Here is a 20,000-nt window from a genome sequence, read left to right on the forward strand (position 1 = left end):
GAAGCTCTGGAGACCTCTTCAGGGGCAGGAGGAGGGATGCACCTGTGGGGGGGTTGATGGACCTGCTGATCCTTCAACCGCCACAGTTTTGCTTCCTTCCATCCATCCTTCCTCTCATCTGGGTCGTGGTGGCAGCGAGGACACCCAGAATCCCCTCTCCCTGGTGAACCAGACCCCCAGATCCTTCAGCGCCCCGGTCCAAACCGCCCCGGTCCAAACCGCCCCGGTCCAAACCGCCCCGGTCCAAACCGCCCCGGTCCAAGCTGAAGGTCCTGGGCCGAAGGTCTGGAGTGTGTGAAGAATGAGACGTTTTCTGTGTTGACCTTTCATCACCTTTGTGTTCGGGCTTGGTTCTCTGGTTCTGATGACGTTTTAACATCACCTAAAGTATCATGTGATTCCACTGACTCCGCCTCCAATTCAACGTTTTAGAAAGAATGGTTTGCGTCTGGTTCCTCACCGACGCTCGAGCAGGTTTTAGGTCACCTGCGGTTGGAGTTTGAACCGAGACGCAACTTTGAAGTTCTGAATCAGCCTCAAAGTTTCCAGACAACATTCTAGAGCATCAAATCAGAACGAGCTCACAAAAAAAGATCTCAAACATCCTCAGATGAAACACTTCCTGTGTAGGAGGGGTGCGGAGCTAAATTTAATCCACTTCTAGGTCACAGTAAACTGGTTAAGCTCAGAGAAATGACAACCAGAACATGAGTTTAGCATCTGTGGGCTTCTGGACAAAAGGCTCATTTAAAGGCAGGATTTACATCCAAAATAGGGTCTGTGGTTGAAGGCAGCGAAATACCAGGAAATAACAGGAGGCGCATTAATGTAGAGGCCCGAGGAGCAGAACAATAATAAAGAACTTTTCTGTTTTTACAGTTAAAGTGGAGTTGGAAGGTTCACACACTTGTTCATTCTTTAAACATTTTATATTGAGGCTTAAAATGAAAAAAAAATCCTGTACCCTCCAATTACTCTACAGGAAACACTCCTTGAATGGAAGACCGGATTTCACACAGAGAAGCTGAAATATTGACTCAATATTTAGACTTTTTATTCAGATCTGAGTTGAAGCAGCAGTTAAGGCCTCCAGCCGGTGTTGCTACAGGCTCCAAAACCACTCATCTTATAAATTCATTTATCTTTGCTGTAACCCATAATTTAGAGTATTTTAATGGTCTTTTTTTCTTGTTTTATCTTTTGTGTTCGCGGTTAAATTCTTAATTAGACCGAGATGAACCTTCCGCGTGTCTTTGCTTCCCCCTGCTGGTCGTTGCTGTGACTTACAGCTGGTCCTGAACGCGTCACCGCTGTCCCCGTGTAAACCCTCTCAATCTGATTAAAAGTGCGGTTTTTGTCCCAAATAAAATAGTTCACAGTCTTTTAAATTTATTTTAAGAAATGTGTTATTTATATATCAGGATCTAGATACAGAAGGAGCCATTCTGACATTTTTTAGGTGTGAGCATTTATGCTGTGAAAGGAAAGCATCACAAATTCTGTTTTGCAACTACAAAGATCCTCCCCGAGACCCCGAAAGAGATAAAGCGCTCAGGCAGATGGAAACAGAACTATTAAACCCAATTAGCTTCTGTGTAGCCCAGGGGTCGGCAACGCAAACTGTTGAAAGAGCCATATTGGACCAAGAAAACAATAACAAATCCGTCTGGAGCCGCAAAAACTGAAATGCCTTATAATGAAGGCAACACATGCTGTAAGTGTCTATATTAGCTTTATTAGCCTACTATCAAAATGATAATTAGGCTACAAATACATAACGAGCATCCTGGAGAGAATGACGCACCACGTGACCACTCTGCTGTACGGTGGTGCTTTAAGTTTAACTTCCATTATAATGAGATGTGGAAATTAAATATTTATTATACAAATTTTTACAGCATTGGAAAACTTTAAGAATGTTTGTCATGTTTTTCCTCCTACAGAAATTATATTAAAACAAAAAAATATATTCACACATCTTTTCCCTATATTTGCTAAAGCTCCAGAGAGCCACTAGGGCGGCGCTAAAGAGCCGCATGCGGCTCTCGAGCCGCGGGTTGCCGACCCCTGTAGCCTGATCGGAAAGTTTACAGCTGCCCCTGCACACAGAAGATTTGTGAGTAAAAACCATTTTTGGGTCGTTTGTTCCTGAAAACAAAATAAATGCAAAAGCGATGAACCTCCAGGCTGAACCTCTGGGGTTTTTTTTTTGTTTGTTTGTCTGTCTGTCTGTTTGTTTGTTTGTTTTCCACCAGAATCCAAAGTAATGAAATGTCTGCAGCCTCTCTTATCACCACTAGGTGGCACCAAATATCCTGGCGTGATGCAGTAAGAGAAAAAGGCGTTTTAAACAATATCCTGTTTGCATTTATGCACGGAAATGAATGAGTGGAGTGAAGCCTCTAACCCAGATTGAGTCTTTTAAGCCTTGACCGACCAGTTATAACCAGTGAGGCTTTCAACTACCAGGTGCCCTTTAACTACCATGCTAAGCCACCCTGTAAATGACTGTAGGAGTCACCAGCTACAGTGTGAATCATCTGGGCAACGTCAGAGACTGAATCAGAAACACATAAAGAACCACTTCATCACGTGATCCTGGGTCTTAGCAGCGTAACATATCATTATTAGAATGATGTCGGTTGTGCATCGTAACACCACAACTGTGCCTGATTACACGGTAGTTACAACCTGTTTTTACATTACACATTCACCTTTTGGGGGGAGAAAAATTACAGGCATTCGTCTTTAATTTTCTTGTTTTTATTTAAATTCATTATCTTGTGCTGTTAAAATGGAAATTAAAGAAGCACATTTTTAGTGTCTCACTGGTTTCTGTGTCTGGTTGGATTTCATTTAAATATCTTTATGATAAAACCCACATTTTAATCAGGAAAGGGGTAGAAAAGCATCAATAGCAGGTAAGATAACGATGGAGTTTTAGTTGAGTAGGTGGTCGTGCTCGCGGCCCACACAAAGGTGTCAGCTGACCCGAGGCTCAACTCTGATTGGACGGCGCTGGCCTCGTGGAGACAGTTACCATGGCCACCGGCGCACGTCATCCTGTAGCGGTTGCCATGGTCTTTTTGACGTCAAAGCCCCTCGTAAGATGCTCAGGAAACCCCTGGCGGTATCACCATGGATACTGGCGGGGGGGAGGGGTGGAGTTTAGAGGAAGCGGAAGTGTCAAAGCAGTCGGAAGTGGTTCTGCCCTGAATACCCTGCGCAGCGAGAGGAGGACGGCTGCATTAGCGCCCATCGCTCAGAGAATAAAATCGGGAATCCCAGTACGCTCAAAATGTGAGTTGTGTTAAAGATACCTCGATTTTCGATCGATTTACAAGATTTGAGAGGTCTTTGAGGGAGGGCAGCAGCCGCAGCGGCCGCCCCGCGCTGCGGTGGAAGATGCCTATTGTGGTCGGGGACGGGGTGTGAGGGTCTAGGCCGACACCTGCGTCCACAGGACCGGAGCCCCGCATGGAGCACCTCCCGCAGGGCCGTCGGGCGGCCGCGGGTCGACTCATGTGCTACCGTTTATTAAAAAATGCTCAGTGTCCTGCGTCCCCGGTCGTGATGTACGTTGACCGTGGATGCGTGCGTGTGTGTGTGTGTACGCGCGCGCGCGTGTGGTGGGGGGGCCATTTCGACGGCTTAACAGCCCAGACCGGATCCGTCAGACAGGACACTTGAATGTCAGCGGCTCCCGAAGAGGCGAAACGGCGCGACGAGCTGCCCGCTCCGCCCGCCACCACGGACGGTTCTGCCCCCCTGTCCCCGCAGCCCGGTCGGGAACGGCTCCGTCTTGGCGCAGCGCTGTCATGGCGTAGCGGTCCGGAGGCTAACGTAGCCTCCGCGTTTGACGTGACTTTAAACGTGAAATGGAAAAAAATCTCCTTCCGTTTGTGATCCTGACATCACGGAACCGGACCGCCGGTTCTACACTACTGGTTTTCGGTCTGAACCCATTGGGCCACCGGACTAGATTGAACTGGGTCAGGTCCCTTTAGCGGCGAAGCTAACGCTTAGCATGTTAGCATCGTAGCAGGCGCTAATCTATCGAGCCATCCTCGAATTCCTGCGGGGATGCGACAGCGGGGGCGCCGGTGTTCACAGGCCCGACACACGGCGACCCGAGGTTCGGGCCCCGGGGCCGTTTAAGGATCGAACCCGAGGGGATCTGTCCCGTCCCGGGGTTGATGCTGCGCGTGGACAGATGCACGGAGGCATGTCGTCATGTTGGCGGTCACGTGACCGCAGTGCGCGGCGGAGGCAAGATTTTCGATCGATGCGCGAATTTAAACGTTTCCCGTCAAAACCGGTTAATTCTGCTCGCGGCACGATACGAATTCATAAAATTATTTATTTTAATCTCATGTCAAAGTTGATTATTTGTGTATTTTCCAAAGAGTTAAACGTCCAAAGACCTTTAATCCAGCACCAACTAATCAGTGGCGGCTGAAATGACGCCATACAGGTAACTATGGTAACACCATCTACTATGGTTTAACTAATACTGGCCATCACTGAGGGGGCTGAGTTATAAACGTAACTATTTATCCTGCAGTTATCTCTCCTAGACTTCACTACGACGAATCAGCCCTTTTTCTGTTAGTTAACCTCTTACGTCACAGACGTTTAATCCAACTAGCTGGTACAAACTGACGATAACAAGCATAAAATAAAATCTAACTTTTGCCCTTGGAGGTCGGCTTCAGTGGCGTCCAGTAAAGACGCTGGGAGTGACCACGTTAGGGGGGCACGTGCACGATACACATTAACGGATGGGGGGGGGCGGGGGGGTCTGAGCAGTTTAGTGGCCCAACAGTTGAAGATCTGTAAAGTTCCCTGACGTGTTCTGGTCCTCACACCTCTTTTGCCCTCCATAGGGAACCCCCATTCCCCCCTCCTTTCTTCCACAGGGAGGTCAGAGGTCAGGTAAGCTCCAGCTCATGTTGGTATCTGGTGGATGGTGTTGACTAACACTGGTGAGGTGGGGGTGACGGTGGGCTGTGGTGTCTCCTCCATGTCTCGGTGGTGGAGGTGAAGGTGTGTGGCCGTGGAGAGAAGGAAGCAACGCTGTGTCCTAGTTAGTGTTGCGGATTCATCTGGGGAGTCGAACCCCCCAGAGATGGAAGAAGGTGGACATATTTCCTCTTCAGTTTATTATTAGTCTGTCCTCAGCATTTCAAAGGAGTTCTCCTGTTTCCTGTCCTGTCCAACATTCCCGACCGGAACGCTGACCTTCAGATCTTTGTCTGCTCCTGTCCATCTGTCTCGTGCTCTTCTTGCCTTTTAAAGCCGCCGTGTCGTGACTCCGAACACTGACTCTTCTCTGTTGCTCCTTCTCCCCGAAGCCTAAAACATGGATAAGAACGACCTGGTGCAGAAAGCCAAGCTGGCCGAGCAGGCCGAGCGCTACGACGACATGGCCGCCGCCATGAAGGCCGTGACGGAGCAGGGCGACGAGCTCAGCAACGAGGAGCGCAACCTGCTGTCTGTGGCCTACAAGAACGTGGTACGGACCCCCTCCGCTCTGCTAGTCTACCTGGTCCTGGTGTTAGAGGGGGGAGCTTCAGAACCGAGGTTTCCAGCCAGCAGCTGGTTTAGAGCCGTGCTGGACGCGAGCAGCTCTCAGGTCTTCACCTCCAACATGGAGACCCTGCTTTACTGACGCTGGGCCAGGCTGACGTGAGCTTCTCAGACCTTCTGTGGCTCAGAGCGGCAGGCGGCTCCTGCTCCCCTCCAGATGTGGGTGCGAGCTGCAGCTGCTCGTGTTCCACCTGGAGCTGCTCCCCTCTGGAGCCACGCGCCGAAGAGCCGTTTCTGTTCTCTGGGTTTGGTGAGGAGCAGCTTACGTAAGAGCTCTCAGCACTTTTTTTAGATTCAGCACAAACCGTCTTCAGATATTTCTGTTTAACTACAATACTTTCTTGTTCTGAAGCGACCCGGTGTGTGTGGGGGGGGGGGGCTGGCTCTGTGGCGTTCCTCGGGAGGGATATAAGAGGGCGTCCGCCTCACATGATCAGTCAATTATTGCACACTCGGGACCGTCAGAAGGACTTTGTATTTAAAGATCCTGTGCAGACAAACAGGAGTCTTGGTGGCTCCAGATGAGCTCCCATTGGTCCAGAGCAGCAGATCAAAGACGCCAGCGCAACAGTTAAAAGCAGGAGAGATTAAAATGCCTTTAATGTTGCGTGGAGCCCTCAGATGATGTGGGAGTGGATCCTGCTGGTTTCTGTGAGTGTTTATAACAGTCGGTCATTAATTAACCAGGAGACGACGGAAGAATCCACTGATAATCAGATTAGATCAGATTGGCCACCACCAGGTGTTTAAGGTCAGGTTCTGAGGTCCAGGTCAAAGTGCACGAGTCCTCAGCTGTGATGGTTCTGCTCAGGTGGGGGCCCGTCGCTCGTCCTGGCGCGTCATCTCCAGCATCGAGCAGAAGACGGAGGGGAACGAGAAGAAGCAGCAGATGGCTCGTGAATACCGCGTGAAGATCGAGACCGAGCTGCAAGAGATCTGCCAGGATGTGCTGGTAAGGAGAGTGTGTGTGTGTGTGTGTGTGTGTGTGTGTGTGTGTGTGTGTGTGTGTGTGTGTGTGTGTGTGTGTGTGTGTGTGTGTTGGGGGGCTGCTGAAAGGGAAATGTAGAAAAATAAAGCTGTGGAACTGAGTCACATGGATTCACTGGAGGAGAAGCCAGTAATGAAAGAAGCAGCACACACACAAGCACACACACGCACCCAAGCACACGCACACACACACACACACACAGGCACACACCCGCACCCAAGCACACGCACACACCCACGCACCCGCACACACACGCACCCAAGCACACACACACGCGCCGCACACACACGCACCCAAGCACACACACGCACGCACCCACACACACACACACACACGCACCCACACACACACACACACACACGGGCACACACGCACGCACACACACACACACACGGGCACACACGCACGCACGCACCCACACACACCCTCCCCACCAGAGCTTTATATCTGGGAGTTTTCAATCAGAAAATAGAAATCAGTTCATCGTGATTTTTAAAACGGATCAGAAATAAAAGAGCAAAATATGAGATCTAAAAACTTCAGGATGAGGTGATTCAGAACCAGAACAGAACCAGAACCAGCTGAGATCAGAGAGGCGGCTGTGTGTGTGTGTGTGTGTGTGTGTGTGTGTGTGTGTGTGTGTTACCGGACGGTCTACAGCCTGTTTGCCACCTGTTTCAGACTCTGCTCAGTGAATACCTGATTCCCAAAGCAACTCAGGCGGAGAGCAAGGTGTTCTACCTCAAAATGAAAGGAGACTACTACAGATACCTGTCCGAGGTGGCCTCTGGGGACGCAAAGAAAGGTACGTCACGCTTCGCTCATCTGGACCGGGTCAGGTGCTGGTGTCCCGCACGCACGCATGCACCCCCACACACACACACACACACACACACACACACACCCCTGTACGTGACTGTCTCTGTGCTGTGCAGACACGGTGGAGAACTCCCAGCAGGCCTACCAGGAGGCCTTCAACATCAGCAAGAAGGACATGCAGCCCACACACCCCATCCGGCTCGGCCTGGCCCTCAACTTCTCCGTCTTCTACTATGAAATCCTCAACACACCAGAGCAGGCCTGCTCTCTGGCCAAGCAGGTGGGTGCACGCCACGCTCGCGCCCCCCCCCCCCTCGCCCCCCCCCCACGGTGGTCCTCATGTCTTTGGTTGTGCTCTCTCCTGCAGGCCTTCGATGAGGCCATCGCTGAGCTGGACACCCTGAACGAGGACTCGTACAAAGACAGCACGCTGATCATGCAGCTACTAAGGGACAACCTGACTGTGAGCCCCCCCCACCATCACCACCCCCCCACCGACCCCCCCACACCACCATCATCACCCGACCCACCCCCCCCCCCCCCCCCCCCCCCCCCCCACACCAGCTCAGCAGGTGAAACCTCTTAACTCTCTGCTTTCTTCTCCTCCTGCAGCTGTGGACATCAGAAAACCAGGGAGACGAGGGGGAAACTGGCGACGCAGACAACTAGAACTGACGGTTAACCATCCTCACTCCTCCTCCTGTTATCACCTCTCCTCCTCCTCCTCCTCCTCCTCCTCCTCGTACACGTTAACGGCCCGTTCATTCCCTTATTCCGTGTTCCCTTCTGTATAACCAGCAGCATGACCAGAACCCGACCTTCACACGTGCAGATTGGAAATAAAAACAGAGGAAGAGAAGCCGCTCCCTCCCTCCCCTCCCCTCCCTTCATCCATCCCTCCTCCCTCCCTTCATCCATCCCTCCTCCCTCCCTTCATCCATCCCTCCTCCCTCCCTCCCTTGATCCCTTCTTCCTTCCTCCTTTGATCCTCCCTCCCTCCCTCCCTTCATCCATCCCTTGATCCATCCTTCCTCCCTCCCTTGATCCTTCCTTCCTTCCTCCCTCCCTCCCTCCCTCCCTTCATCCATCCCTTGATCCATCCTTCCTCCCTCCCTTGATCCTTCCTTCCTCCCTCCCTCCTTCCTTCCTCCCTCCCTTCCTCCCTCCCTCCCTCCATCCTAGCACTCCGACAGGTCAGCAGAGTCCTGATCTGTCCACTTCAGAGCACACCGGGAGGCTTTTTATGCTAACTTACATTCCTGATTTTACCTCCATTATTTAATCTCTCCCCCAGTCACCCCTCCCCACCCACCCCCACCCCCCCCTCGTTAGCAGCTTCCTCATTTGGCTTTTTTAGTGTCCTGATCAATAGCTGCTTTTATTCCACTTTAACGAAACATTGATTAAAGTGTGTGTTTATTTTCAACAAACACTGTGATGTTTAGTTTGTTCCCCCCCCCCCGACCCCCCCGTGTCTGGACGTTGGTTCGGTCCTGCTGGGGTTCATACAGAAGGCTCGTCCAGCGGCGCTCTATTGTGACACTGAAACACGCCGTCGGGCCCCTCGAGACGTTGAAGGGAAACATCCGTCTGAGGAAGAGCCACGTTTCTCCTTCAGCCCCTTTTTCACTCTTTTTAAAACCTGTAAAATTGTTTTTGAACTCGTTAAACTTGGTGTTGTGCGTGAGACCTGAAGCTCTCCGCTCGCCGTCGCCTCATCCTGTCCACGCCCTCTCTAATCTCCGTTTCAACTGGTTTCACTCACTGAATCTGACCTGAAATCAGATTTCCCAGAGTGGGCGGAGCCACGTCCCACGAGTCTGTAGCTCCTTCCTGTTTGCTGAGGTAAAGGTTCCTGCTGCCGTTTTCATCTTCAGGTTGGAGCTTTTCACAATATTTGCCAAAATCGATGCATGAAGATTCAAAATCCCAACGTTGGAGTAAATCTGGCCCCCCCTCAGTGTCACAATAAGCTCGCCATCGACCATCGACATTCCATCCTGTAGACGTAGAAAATCATGTTATGTTCTTTTGCTGGGGACAAATGTTTTGATGCACTGACGTTTCCGGGGTAGAAACAAAAAAATCCCCGTCGCCACTTCTTATTTTCCTGTTAGCTGAAACCGGAAAACTTCCCAAGGAAAAGGCCCCCGCAGTCGTGAATGTGGCGTCTGTATATCTGGTATCTCCGAAGGCTTGTTTTTACTGATCAGTATTCTGCTTAAAATAAAAGAAATAGGTTACAGTGGGGTTTTTTTTTTGCTTCTGTGACTTTTTTAGCGCACACGTGGTTGCAAAGATTTAGACTTAGCTTGAAGATGCTAATGAGAAACGAGTGAAAAGGCCCGTTGACCCCCCAGTTTTGGACATCAAACTCGATTTGTCTCTAAAAGCTCCCAGTGTCACCATGTTAATCAGGACAAGATGTAAAAGACAAATTTGAATTGAAATAAAAGTTTTATCAGTTCTGGTTCAGCCCTTTATTCCCCAGCAACACCCACATGGCTTCACCCAGAGCGGAGGGGTTAAACATGGAGGAACGTCCAGCAGATCTCCTGGAGGACGGAGCAGGGGGACCAGGCTCTGGAGGAGGGCTGAAGGTGGACCAGGCTCTGGAGGAGGGCTGAAGGGGGACCAGGCTCTGGAGGAGGGCTGAAGGTGGACCAGGCTCTGGAGGAGGGCTGAAGGTGGACCAGGCTCTGGAGGAGGGCTGAAGGTGGACCAGGCTCTGGAAGAGGGCTGAAGGTGGCCCAGGCTCTGGAGGACGGAGCAGGGGGACCAGGCTCTGGAGGAGGGCTGAAGGTGGACCAGGCTCTGGAGGAGGGCTGAAGGTGGACCAGGCTCTGGAGGACGGCTGAGCTCCAGCAGAACCACAGAAACGACTCAGAACAAGCTAACGTCAGTTCACACACAACAGGAGAAGAGTCCAACCGGAGCGGAGCTGTTGGACACCACCTCCTACATAAAAACCCTTCATCACTTCCTCTTCTGCACGTCCTCGAGCAGCTTCAGAGCGGCCGTGTTCTTCGGTTCCACCCTGAGCAGCTTGTTCAGGTCTTCAACGCAGGCTTTGACCTCCTGTATGAAGAAAAGATGGAGGCAGCTTTACTGAGCTCCGAGACGCACGAGAACCTCTACAAGAACATGGACAGGTGGACCTCAGTCCGGCACCTTCTCACCTTCAGCTCCCTGTGAGCCTGCGCTCTCCTGTAGAGCGCTTTGATGTTGCAGCTGTCAATCATCAAAGCCTCGTCGCAGTCTCTGACGGCGTCTCTGTACTGTTTCACTGTCAGGTAACATAGAGCCCTGCACACACACACACACACACACACACACACACACACACACACACACACACACACACACACACACACACACACACACACACACACACTGCTGAGTGGCTCCGCAGGACTGTGCAGGTGCCGGCAGGTGTGCGGACCCACCTGTTGGTGTAGGTGGTGACCTCAGCGGGGTTGTGCTTCAGGCTCTGGCTGTACTTCTCCACGGCCTTCCTGTGCTCTCCCTTCTTCACCAGAGCGTTTCCTTCCTCCTTCAGGATCTGACCTTTCCTCGCGTCGGCCTCGCCGGGAGCTGATCTGACCTTCTCGCCGCCGCTCGTCTCCGCGGGGCCGGGCGCCATTTGCTGGGCCAGTTTTTGCCGGACGGCCAGAGGAACGGTGGGGATGGGGGGCAGCTTCTCCCTCCAGGAGGGCCCGTCGGCCTCCGCCAGCGCCTTGGTCATCCTGCAACCGCGTTCGCTCCTTTAGAACCTGGCAACCCTGAGTCGGGCAGCATTGGCCCGCCTACCTGTTGGCGCCGTCGTGGGCGGCCGTGATGCTGCAGCTGATCTGCAGTGCGGTCTTGTAGTCGATATAAGCCGGCCGGTAGCGCTCCAGCGCCTCGTAGGCGGCGGCTCGCCGCAGCAGAGACTTGACGTTGAACGGGGAGAGTTCCAGAGACCTGAGGGAGGAAACGATCGCGCTGTAACGACCCAAAGGGGCGGAGCTTTGAACCAGGACGGCGGAGGAGACGCTCACCTGGTGCTGTCGGCCACACATTCCCCACAGTTACCGTCCTTCAGGTGAGCAGCGGCGCGGTTGGTGAACAAAATGGCCAAGTCCTCCTCCCCCCGCTGGCCTAAAGACAGAGTTTCATATTTAAATAAGGTGTTCAGATGATGTAATGTGGTCAGACCTGGTGTGAGTGGTTATGATGTCATCAGGATTCTTTTAAAAATGCAATTCATCGTTCCAAGTCTGCTGCGATTCAAAAATAAACGGATGGAAGGAATAAAATGGGTGAAACAGTTTTATGGCCAGAATAACCAAACCTTTTGGGCAACACCAGCGCCACCTGCTGGCAAATGGCTGTAACATCACTAATACGACAGACGCTTCTCTCCAAACTTGCTAATGTTGGAAAACGTTTCTGATGTGGATGCTTCCAGGGTCACCTGCAGAGGGTCACCTGCAGAGGGTCCCCTGTAGAGGGTCACCTGCAGAGGGTCACCTATAGAGGGTCCCCTGTAGAGGGTCCCCTGTAGAGGGTCACCTGCAGAGGGTCACCTATAGAGGGTCCCCTGTAGAGGGTCCCCTGTAGAGGGTCCCCTGTAGAGGGTCCCCTGTAGAGGGTCACCTGCAGAGGGTCACCTATAGAGGGTCCCCTATAGAGGGTCACCTGCAGAGGGTCCCCTGTAGAGGGTCCCCTATAGAGGGTCCCCTGCAGAGGGTCCCCTGTAGAGGGTCCCCTATAGAGGGTCACCTATAGAGGGTCCCCTATAGAGGGTCCCCTGCAGAGGGTCACCTATAGAGGGTCCCCTATAGAGGGTCCCCTGCAGAGGGTCCCCTGTAGAGGGTCCCCTATAGAGGGTCCCCTGCAGAGGGTCACCTATAGAGGGTCCCCTGTAGAGGGTCCCCTGTAGAGGGTCACCTGCAGAGGGTCACCTATAGAGGGTCCCCTATAGAGGGTCCCCTATAGAGGGTCCCCTGCAGAGGGTCCCCTGTAGAGGGTCCCCTATAGAGGGTCACCTGCAGAGGGTCACCTGTAGAGGGTCCCCTGTAGAGGGTCACCTGTAGAGGGTCACCTATAGAGGGTCACCTGCAGAGGGTCACCTGTAGAGGGTCCCCTATAGAGGGTCACCTGTAGAGGGTCCCCTGTAGAGGGTCACCTGCAGAGGGTCACCTATAGAGGGTCCCCTGTAGAGGGTCACCTGTAGAGGGTGGAAGAAGAAGGCTGTGCTGCTGTGGACACTTACTGGACTTCTCCAGCTGGCTGATGGCCCGGCTGTAGAGGAGCACGGCCTCGCCGTACTGACCCGTCTTGAAACATCCATTTGCAGCTTGTTTCAGCTCTGACCAGGACCTGGCTTTGTTCTGGGGCATCTCTGCTGGACCTGGAGACTGAGGGGACATCAGGGGGACATCAGGGGGACATCAGGAGGACACCAGTTATTCCTGACTCATCCATGCAAAAGTGTGTTGAATAAGGCAGACAATGGCAGCTTTATTACTGTCCTGCACCACTTGATCAGAACATTTAATCAGAACACGGTTGGTCCTTGAATTAGAAGGGTTTGTTTTTTCTAAAAGAAGGAAATTTAGTCTTGAATGTCATCATATTTAACTTTTACTTGTGCTGTTGTAGAATAATTTGGCCTTAATATTTCAGATTCTTCAGTGGATGATACCACAATGAGTTTAACATATGGGTTTTTACAGAATCTACAATATAATTTAAATATCTAAAAGGTGGTGAGTGAACAGTTAATAAAGGAACCTGAAACAACATTAATATGAATTCTGTTACATTTATTAAACATAAGGAATGGAAGTTACTGCCGGTAAATCCAGCGATATAAACCCACATCAACTTAACTGCTTGACCAGGTTCAAACTGTTAATTTCTGACATGAGCGTAAACCGGGTTTAGCCTAGCTAGCATGCTAACCGCGGACCCAACTAGCTGCGGCCGCTTAAACGCTCGTTTTTACCGGCTGCTGGTTCAAAAATTGACGGAAAGCGAAACTGTCCTCGCCGACACCGCCGGAAGAACAGGCTGGTTGTCTCCGTTGTCTCTGCGGATATATGTCCTCCCTTCTCAAGCCGGCACCGGAGTTCTTACGTAGCCCAGTCCGATAAAACGTGGAGGTGCCCGGACGGAACCCCGGAACTGTCGCGGCGGTTCGGTCACTGTTGCTGGGGCGCAGTGTTGCGTTCAGGTGCCTCGGAGATGGGGACCATGGTGAACCGGGACATCGCGCCCCCTGGTGGACGCGCTGGAGATCGCATCTGTCCTGACGGTGAGCGTTACTAATCTTTGTCTTCTAATTTCCTGTCTGTCTGTGTCAAAGATTAAAGAGTTTGTGTGTGTTTTTTTAAATAATCTGTTGAAAAGAAGATTTTCAAGCAGCTGGATGACAGAAACACACACAGCATCGTCCAGCCGTCCCCACACCCCTGACGAACACAACAAAATTTAACACTCATAGTTTCTAGCCAGGCAGTTTAATATCAACATCATTAATATCAATATCATTTGATACAGTTCAATTACATAGATTTCTCAATAACATTTGTAACAAAACATTTTCAGCATTTTTAGTGATTAAACCTGATTTACCAACGGATAACACTGTTTTATCGCACATTCTTACGTCAGTGTTTGGACCTATAAAGTACCGAGAAACACTTTGCCAGTGATCCCAGGGACAGAAAGGACAGATGTCCACAGGATGTCCACAGGATGTCCAGAGGATGTCCAGAGGATGTCCAGAGGATGTCCAGAGGATGTCCAGAGGATGTCCAGAGGATGTCCAGAGGATGTCCCCCTTTATCCTGCAGAAGCTGCGTAGAAGGTTCCTGTAGCACCAAGTGAAGCTGAGAACATGTGTGTGTTCGCCCCGATTGGTGTGTGTTCGCCCCGATTGGTGTGTGTTCACCCCGATTGGTGTGTGTTCGCCCCGACTGGTGTGTGTTCGCCCCGACTGGTGTGTGTTCGCCCCGACTGGTGTGTGTTCGCCCTGATTGGTGTGTGTTCACCCTGACTGGTGTGTGTTCGCCCTGATTGGTGTGTGTTCACCCTGACCGGTGTGTGTTCGCCTGACCGGTGTGTGTTCGCCCTAACTCAGCCTTTCAGGGCAGGACGTCAAAATCGCACCAGGCTTTAATGTTCCTGAAGACGGAGCAGTCGAAGTCCAGCGCCAGAGTCTTCCTCCCAGACTTGAACGGACTTAAGGTGAATCGGACAGTAAATCGGCTCTGAGGCTTCAGATCTGGCAACCTGTCGGCAACAAAGAACGTCGTGTTTCACTCTTCAACTGAAGATAAACGTATACACACACATCCTCAATTTTCTATCTTTGTAGGGACTTTCATTGTCCTAGCTCCCTACTCGAACCCCAACCATCCCAACCCACCCCCACGCCAACCAGGGCCTCAACCTGCAGCCTTAAAACCAGGTTTTCACCCCAAAACAGACTTCTGAAGTTATGAGAACCAGGCAACACACACACACACACACACACACACACACACACACACACACACACACACCTGTAGGTGAACTCCTGTGGAAGGAGGCCGCTGCCCGACATGGTCATGGAACAGTTCCTGAGGGTCACATTCACTGGGTTCATGAAGACCATCGTCGCCATCACCTCCTGGTTCACTTTGGCTGCACCATTTATCTGCACACACACACACACACACACACACACAGGATCAATGAAACACTGTTGTTGAGGTTCTCTGAAAGGTTCTCTGGGAGGTTCTCTGGGAGGTTCTCTGAAAGGTTCTCTGGAAGGTTCTCTGGGAGGTTCTCTGGGAGGTTCTCTGAAAGGCTGGAGCAGGTTCCTTCCAGCAGGTTCTGACCAGTGAATGAATACTGACCGTGAGGGAGAGGGGCGGGTCCACCAGCACCACGTCGTCCTCGGCCAGGTACATCTGGTCTGGCTTCTGCTTGTTGGTGACCAGAGCCTCAATCTTCATGCTTTCACACTCCAACATGGGTTGATTGTAGGTCAAGAAGGGCACCAGGACCGAGGTGGACAGTTCTGCGAGACACGGTGGGGACAGGTGAAAGGGATCCTCCACTGGAAACCAGCTTCAGCCAGTTTGGGTTCCAGACGCAGCTTCAGGTCGTCCCAGAAGCAACAGTAGAAGAAGAGTCACCTTTCCAGGGCTGGAGCGTCTCCTCCGTCACCTCAGACAGGATGTTCACCGCTGGCGTTCCGTTGTGCCTCATCGCTTGGACGGTGATGTTGATGGAAAGCTGGAGGGCAACACTGGTGTTACTGGTCACCACCAGCTTCAGGTTCACATCCTTCCCGTTCTCTGGTCGGGACACCTGAAGCAGCACAGGACAAAGTCCAACATCAGTGGACGACTTTTTCGCCCCGGGCGAATTAGTCTTTGGCAGCGGCCAAAGACTAATTCAATGATTATCCTCGTCCAAACTTTGTGCGAATCTTCTGATAAAGGCCAGAATAAACATTCTTTCTCTGGGTGTGTTGAACCAAAGTACAGCCGCTCCCAGCAGCTTCATTTTAGTGACTCACGTTCAAACAACACAACACACCTCAGGTGAGCTGGACCACCTGGGACAATCATGTCTTTCACAACACACAGCCAGAAGCATTTGGTTGGATTTACCTCCTCAAATCGTAAGGACAGCGGTGGGGAAATGCTGACATCTGCCCCCGTCCCTGCATCTGCCCCTGTCCCTGCCTCTGTCCCTGTCCCTGCTTCTGCCCCTGTCCCTGCCCCTGTCCCTCCATCTGCCCCCGTCCCTGCATCTGCCCCTGTCCCTGCATCTGCCCCTGTCCCTGTCCCTCCATCTGCCCCTCTCCCTGCTTCTGTCCCTGTCCCTGCCCCTGCCCCTGCCCCTGCCTCTGTCCCTGTCCCTGCCTCTGTCCCTGTCCCTCCATCTGCCCCCGTCCCTGCCCCTGCCCCTGTCCCTGCCTCTGTCCCCGTCCCTGCATCTGCCCCTGTCCCTCCATCTGCCCCCGTCTCGGCGCCCCCGACAGCGTCCTTCTCCCCCTCCTTGTCCTCGAGCTCGTCCCTGGTGCAGGCGTACTTGAAGACTGCTCTCTCCTCCTCTGTTCCTGTAGAGGAACATCAGTGTGAATCTCCTGAGCTCCGCCTGTGAGACACCTGTCCCACCTGGACGCACCCTCTCCGTGTTTGTAGGTGTCGGTGATGTTCCTCCTTTTGTCGGACCCAACAGACTTGGTGGAGATGTTGTGACCGACTCTCTTGGTGTCGGCCCAGATGTTGACGTGGGATCCGTCGGCTTTGACCTGTGACAAAGAAAAGCTGATCACATCAAAGCCTTTAAATGAGACGTTGTTGATCTTTGATCTCACGGACCAGCCAGTCCACACAGTCAGCGTTGACCGCAGCAAACACAAAGGGGACGTCGTAGTCCAGGTGCACCTCTCCATCGTGGATGGCTTTGACTGGGGCGGGGCCGCAGCAGTAAACACCTGCCAGATGTTGGAAACACACCTGCGATCACGGTCTGTCCTAACATCATGCTGGTTGCCATGGGAACCCCCAGCGGGAGACAGGTCGAAGTGATCATTGAAGCTGTTTAAACACAGAACCAGTACCGCCGCTCATCTCCTGAGGAGTCGGGTCCAGAACCTGCCAGCCGTCAAATCTGCCATCGTCCCCCAGGTCTGGACGCCTCATCCACCCCTCCACCCACACGTGGAAGTTCCTGAAGGCAACATTCAGAAGACAATCTGGTCACGTTGTAATCTGGTCACGTTGTAATCTGGTCACGTTGTAATCTGATCACATTGTAATCTGATCACATTGTAATCTGGTCACGTTGTAATCTGATCACATTGTAATCTGATCCTGTTGTAATCTGGTCACGTTGTAATCTGGTCACATTGTAATCTGATCCTGTTGTAATCTGGTCACGTTGTAATATGGTCACGTTGTAATCTGGCTGCCAACTCCCACTTGGTTCCGTTACTGGTTTTCTTCCTCTAACTGGGTTTCCTGGGGCGGCGCCCCCTCACACCTTCATATGTGGACCAGCCTTCTGTCGCTCATCCTGTTGCACCTGAACTCACCAAATGCTGTCGCGGGTCCGTTTCTCCCGGACGCCGTAGTCTGCGTGGTACACGTCGACGATCAGGTTACCGTTGGTGTCGTGGGCCGAGTTGTAGTTGGTGACAACGCGACAGGGGATGCCCAGGAACCGCATCACTGCAACCAAAACGTTCGACAGTCACATAGCGGTTCTGAGGCCGGAGGGCGACCCGCTGACCCGGTGACCCGGTGACCCGGTGAGGGGGTTATGGAGCAGGGAGGCACCTGAACACATCACGCCGGCGAACACCCAGCACTGCCCGTACTTGACGGGGTGGCAGCCGATGTTGAACCACTTCTCGAGGATGTCGTGGCTGCCGTTCCAGTGGGAGGGGGTCACCCCCCCAAAATAGGGTCCGCTCCACTGTCCTTTCAGGACACCGTTGTCGTCTTGACTGTTGATCTTGAAGACAAAAATTAGACAAATATTAGTTGGTTTTGAATGAACGTTAATATAGAAACTTCTGTCCTCCGTTGAGACTCCACAACACTCCCAGTCCAACACGTCCCCGCTGCCCAGTCCGGTCCAGCCAGCATGAATCTCGTGTCCTACCATGGCGCTGACCACACGGCCGACGTAGGCCGGGTCACAGCGGGCGGACACGTCCTCCGCCGGGTCCTCCAAGTGTTTGTGGCTCATGTCCAGCAGCTTCAAACAGATGTCCACCATGTTGTCCTCAAACTGTGCAGGAAGGAAAAAGACGCTGATGGTTGATGGGAAGGTGGACGGATCCACTCTGACCAGTCCTTTTAGGCCTGCTGGCCCAGGACAACCGGTCCAGCTCCCCTCTGTGTGTGTACCTGTCCATAGTCCCACTTCATGGACGTGATGTATTTCCCGCTTCCTTTGTAGATGACGCCTTCCTCGTTCATCACGTACTCTCCTCTCTTCTCCTCATCGTCCAGAAACACGTCATCATCTAAGACAGATGTGAAGAGAGACACATCAATATTTTAACACCACATTGTCCTAAATGTCCAACTTCAGGTGGTATTTCGGACCATAAAACACCACCAGAGTAACAAATGATGTCCTTTTGTTTCTTCTGCACTAGTTTCTGGGTCGGGAACTGTGTCCATGTCCCCATGCTGGACTCTTCACCTCCACCAGGACCAGCTGGTCTTGATTGACTGTAGCAGCACCCAACAGTGGTGGACGACACTCGTGTCCTCATGTTTCTGTCCATGGGACAGAGGGTTTAAGCAGACGTGCTGCTGTTTGTCCCTTGATCTGTATCCATATTCTCAGTGTGTTTAGTCTGGTTGTGGACACGTCTCCAGACGCTGGTGGACGGCGTCCACACCAGAGCTGACCACAGACCGCCTCAGTTGAAGCAGTAACATGGATCTTTGGAGCAGGACAGACGTCCCCCCCGCCCCCCTCCCCCCCCCATCCTCAAAGGTTCGGTGGACGAGGGACCTACCGGGACACCAGGGATTGAAGAGCAGCACCAGCCTCCCCAGGGGGGCGCTCTCCCCCCTGTGCTCTGCAGTCAAGCTGTAGGCCCCAACCGGAGCGTCGGCGGGGGGGGTCACCATCAGCTGAACCACGCCCGTGCTGACGGAGGAGCTCTGGTCCAGTTCCATCTTCCACACCGCCTTGGCTGATGTTGAAGCCGGATCCAGAGCCGGGATTCTCAGGTATGCCCGGGTCCCCTGTTTCTCTGATGGTTGGGGTCCTAAAGAGGGACATCCAGAACCTTTGAGCGCGTCCCCCCACAGCAAGAACGGAAACCAGGTCATGTGACTACGGTTTGGAGCTAGTCTGGATCAGGGCCAGGAGCCGTTTCGTCTTCTAACGGCACGACAGAAGGAAAGGCCAACCTGTGGTAGCGGTGATGGCGAGGGGGTGGAGCTTCTGCTGGAAGGGGTGTGTCAGCTCCAGCGTCAGCCTGAAGGTCTGGCCCCTCCTGACGATCAGCTGGTCCTGTGAGGCCTCGCTGGTGTGGTGGTCCACGTTGTTGGTGTCACAGTGGAGCCGCATCGTCTTAAAGACTGACACACACACACACACACACACACACACACACGCACACACACACACACACGCGCACACACACACACACGCGCACACACACACACACACACACACACGCACACGCACACACACACACACGCACACACACACACACACACACACACGCGCGCGCACACACACACACACACACACACACGCGCACACACGCACACACACACACACACACACGCGCACACACACACACACACACACACAAATATGTAACTATTTCAACACCTCAGATGAAACTGGAAATGTCAGCGGCTGATTGATCATCTTCATTCTTGGAGTCACTTCTGTGGTTAGAAAAGAGTTTGGTTGTTTCATTAAGGTGTGACCACGAGACCATGTGACCCCGAGACATGTGACCCCGAGGCCATGTGACCCAGAGATCATGTGACCCCGAGACCAGGTGACCACGAGACCAGGTGACCCCGAGGCCATGTGACCACGAGGCCATGTGACCCAGAGATCATGTGACCCC

General features: G+C 52.6%; 4 protein-coding genes and 1 long non-coding RNA gene across 5 annotated transcripts in view; 2 read left to right on the forward strand and 3 right to left on the reverse strand.

Moving 5' to 3' along the window:
• LOC115246965 (uncharacterized) overlaps window positions 1-1,362 on the forward strand; it is a 4,572-nt gene extending 3,210 nt beyond the window's left edge. The window contains exon 3 of the long non-coding RNA XR_003886073.1: window positions 1-1,362. This exon is cut by the window's left edge and continues 136 nt beyond it. This is a non-coding gene — a long non-coding RNA (uncharacterized lncRNA).
• Window positions 1,363-3,148: 1,786 nt separating this feature from the next.
• Window positions 3,149-8,307, forward strand: LOC101063623 (14-3-3 protein beta/alpha-1). The gene is made up of 7 exons (XM_029827061.1): window positions 3,149-3,300; window positions 5,355-5,515; window positions 6,401-6,541; window positions 7,259-7,382; window positions 7,513-7,676; window positions 7,764-7,859; window positions 8,009-8,307. Exons 2-7 carry the CDS (start codon window positions 5,363-5,365, stop codon window positions 8,063-8,065), a joined length of 735 nt encoding a protein of 244 aa, XP_029682921.1. The 5' UTR covers window positions 3,149-3,300; window positions 5,355-5,362; the 3' UTR covers window positions 8,066-8,307.
• A 540-nt stretch (window positions 8,308-8,847) lies between these two features.
• On the reverse strand, window positions 8,848-13,612 carry tomm34 (translocase of outer mitochondrial membrane 34). Its single transcript, XM_029826507.1, has 7 exons — window positions 13,389-13,612; window positions 12,654-12,798; window positions 11,437-11,536; window positions 11,207-11,359; window positions 10,843-11,142; window positions 10,576-10,702; window positions 8,848-10,474 (listed from the first exon to the last, which is right to left on the reverse strand). The coding sequence occupies exons 2-7, from the start codon at window positions 12,778-12,780 to the stop codon at window positions 10,373-10,375; spliced, it is 909 nt and encodes a 302-aa protein (XP_029682367.1). The 5' UTR covers window positions 12,781-12,798; window positions 13,389-13,612; the 3' UTR covers window positions 8,848-10,372.
• Window positions 13,613-13,883: 271 nt separating this feature from the next.
• Window positions 13,884-16,171, reverse strand: LOC101062070 (protein-glutamine gamma-glutamyltransferase E-like). The gene is made up of 5 exons (XM_029826508.1): window positions 16,048-16,171; window positions 15,568-15,742; window positions 15,286-15,449; window positions 14,950-15,083; window positions 13,884-14,677 (listed from the first exon to the last, which is right to left on the reverse strand). Exons 2-5 carry the CDS (start codon window positions 15,638-15,640, stop codon window positions 14,530-14,532), a joined length of 519 nt encoding a protein of 172 aa, XP_029682368.1. The 5' UTR covers window positions 15,641-15,742; window positions 16,048-16,171; the 3' UTR covers window positions 13,884-14,529.
• A 215-nt stretch (window positions 16,172-16,386) lies between these two features.
• LOC105419410 (protein-glutamine gamma-glutamyltransferase 2-like) overlaps window positions 16,387-20,000 on the reverse strand; it is a gene marked incomplete at its 3' end in the record, with an annotated part of 4,346 nt that continues 732 nt past the window's right edge. Inside the window, exons 2-11 of the mRNA XM_029826506.1 lie at window positions 19,324-19,494; window positions 18,924-19,178; window positions 18,301-18,419; window positions 18,053-18,181; window positions 17,725-17,902; window positions 17,481-17,616; window positions 17,007-17,116; window positions 16,765-16,880; window positions 16,568-16,694; window positions 16,387-16,499 (exon numbers count right to left, since the gene is read on the reverse strand). Coding sequence (XP_029682366.1) covers window positions 16,387-16,499; window positions 16,568-16,694; window positions 16,765-16,880; window positions 17,007-17,116; window positions 17,481-17,616; window positions 17,725-17,902; window positions 18,053-18,181; window positions 18,301-18,419; window positions 18,924-19,178; window positions 19,324-19,494 — 1,454 coding nt within the window. The remainder of the gene's footprint in view (window positions 16,500-16,567; window positions 16,695-16,764; window positions 16,881-17,006; window positions 17,117-17,480; window positions 17,617-17,724; window positions 17,903-18,052; window positions 18,182-18,300; window positions 18,420-18,923; window positions 19,179-19,323; window positions 19,495-20,000) is intronic.

This window comes from Takifugu rubripes, chromosome 19 (genome assembly GCF_901000725.2).
Source record: "Takifugu rubripes chromosome 19, fTakRub1.2, whole genome shotgun sequence".
Taxonomy (NCBI): Eukaryota; Metazoa; Chordata; class Actinopteri; order Tetraodontiformes; family Tetraodontidae; genus Takifugu; species Takifugu rubripes.

Bases quoted from the DNA above. Each gene is read 5' to 3' on its own strand.
- LOC101062070 (XM_029826508.1), bottom strand. From the start codon at position 15,640: ATGAGGCACAACGGAACGCCAGCGGTGAACATCCTGTCTGAGGTGACG. The intron at 15,450-15,567 runs GTGACTCTTCTT...CGTGTCTCGCAG, and splicing joins GACGCTCCAGCCCTGGAAAG to AACTGTCCACCTCGGTCCTG. The intron at 15,084-15,285 runs GTCAGTATTCAT...GTGTGTGTGCAG, and splicing joins ACCCGCCCCTCTCCCTCACG to ATAAATGGTGCAGCCAAAGT.
- tomm34 (XM_029826507.1), bottom strand. From the start codon at position 12,780: ATGCCCCAGAACAAAGCCAGGTCCTGGTCAGAGCTGAAACAAGCTGCA. The intron at 11,143-11,206 runs GTAGGCGGGCCA...ACGCGGTTGCAG, and splicing joins GCCCACGACGGCGCCAACAG to GATGACCAAGGCGCTGGCGG. The intron at 10,475-10,575 runs GTGAGAAGGTGC...TTCTTCATACAG, and splicing joins AGGCTCACAGGGAGCTGAAG to GAGGTCAAAGCCTGCGTTGA.
- LOC101063623 (XM_029827061.1), top strand. From the start codon at position 5,363: ATGGATAAGAACGACCTGGTGCAGAAAGCCAAGCTGGCCGAGCAGGCC. The intron at 7,677-7,763 runs GTGGGTGCACGC...TCTCTCCTGCAG, and splicing joins CCTGCTCTCTGGCCAAGCAG to GCCTTCGATGAGGCCATCGC. The intron at 7,860-8,008 runs GTGAGCCCCCCC...CTCCTCCTGCAG, and splicing joins TACTAAGGGACAACCTGACT to CTGTGGACATCAGAAAACCA.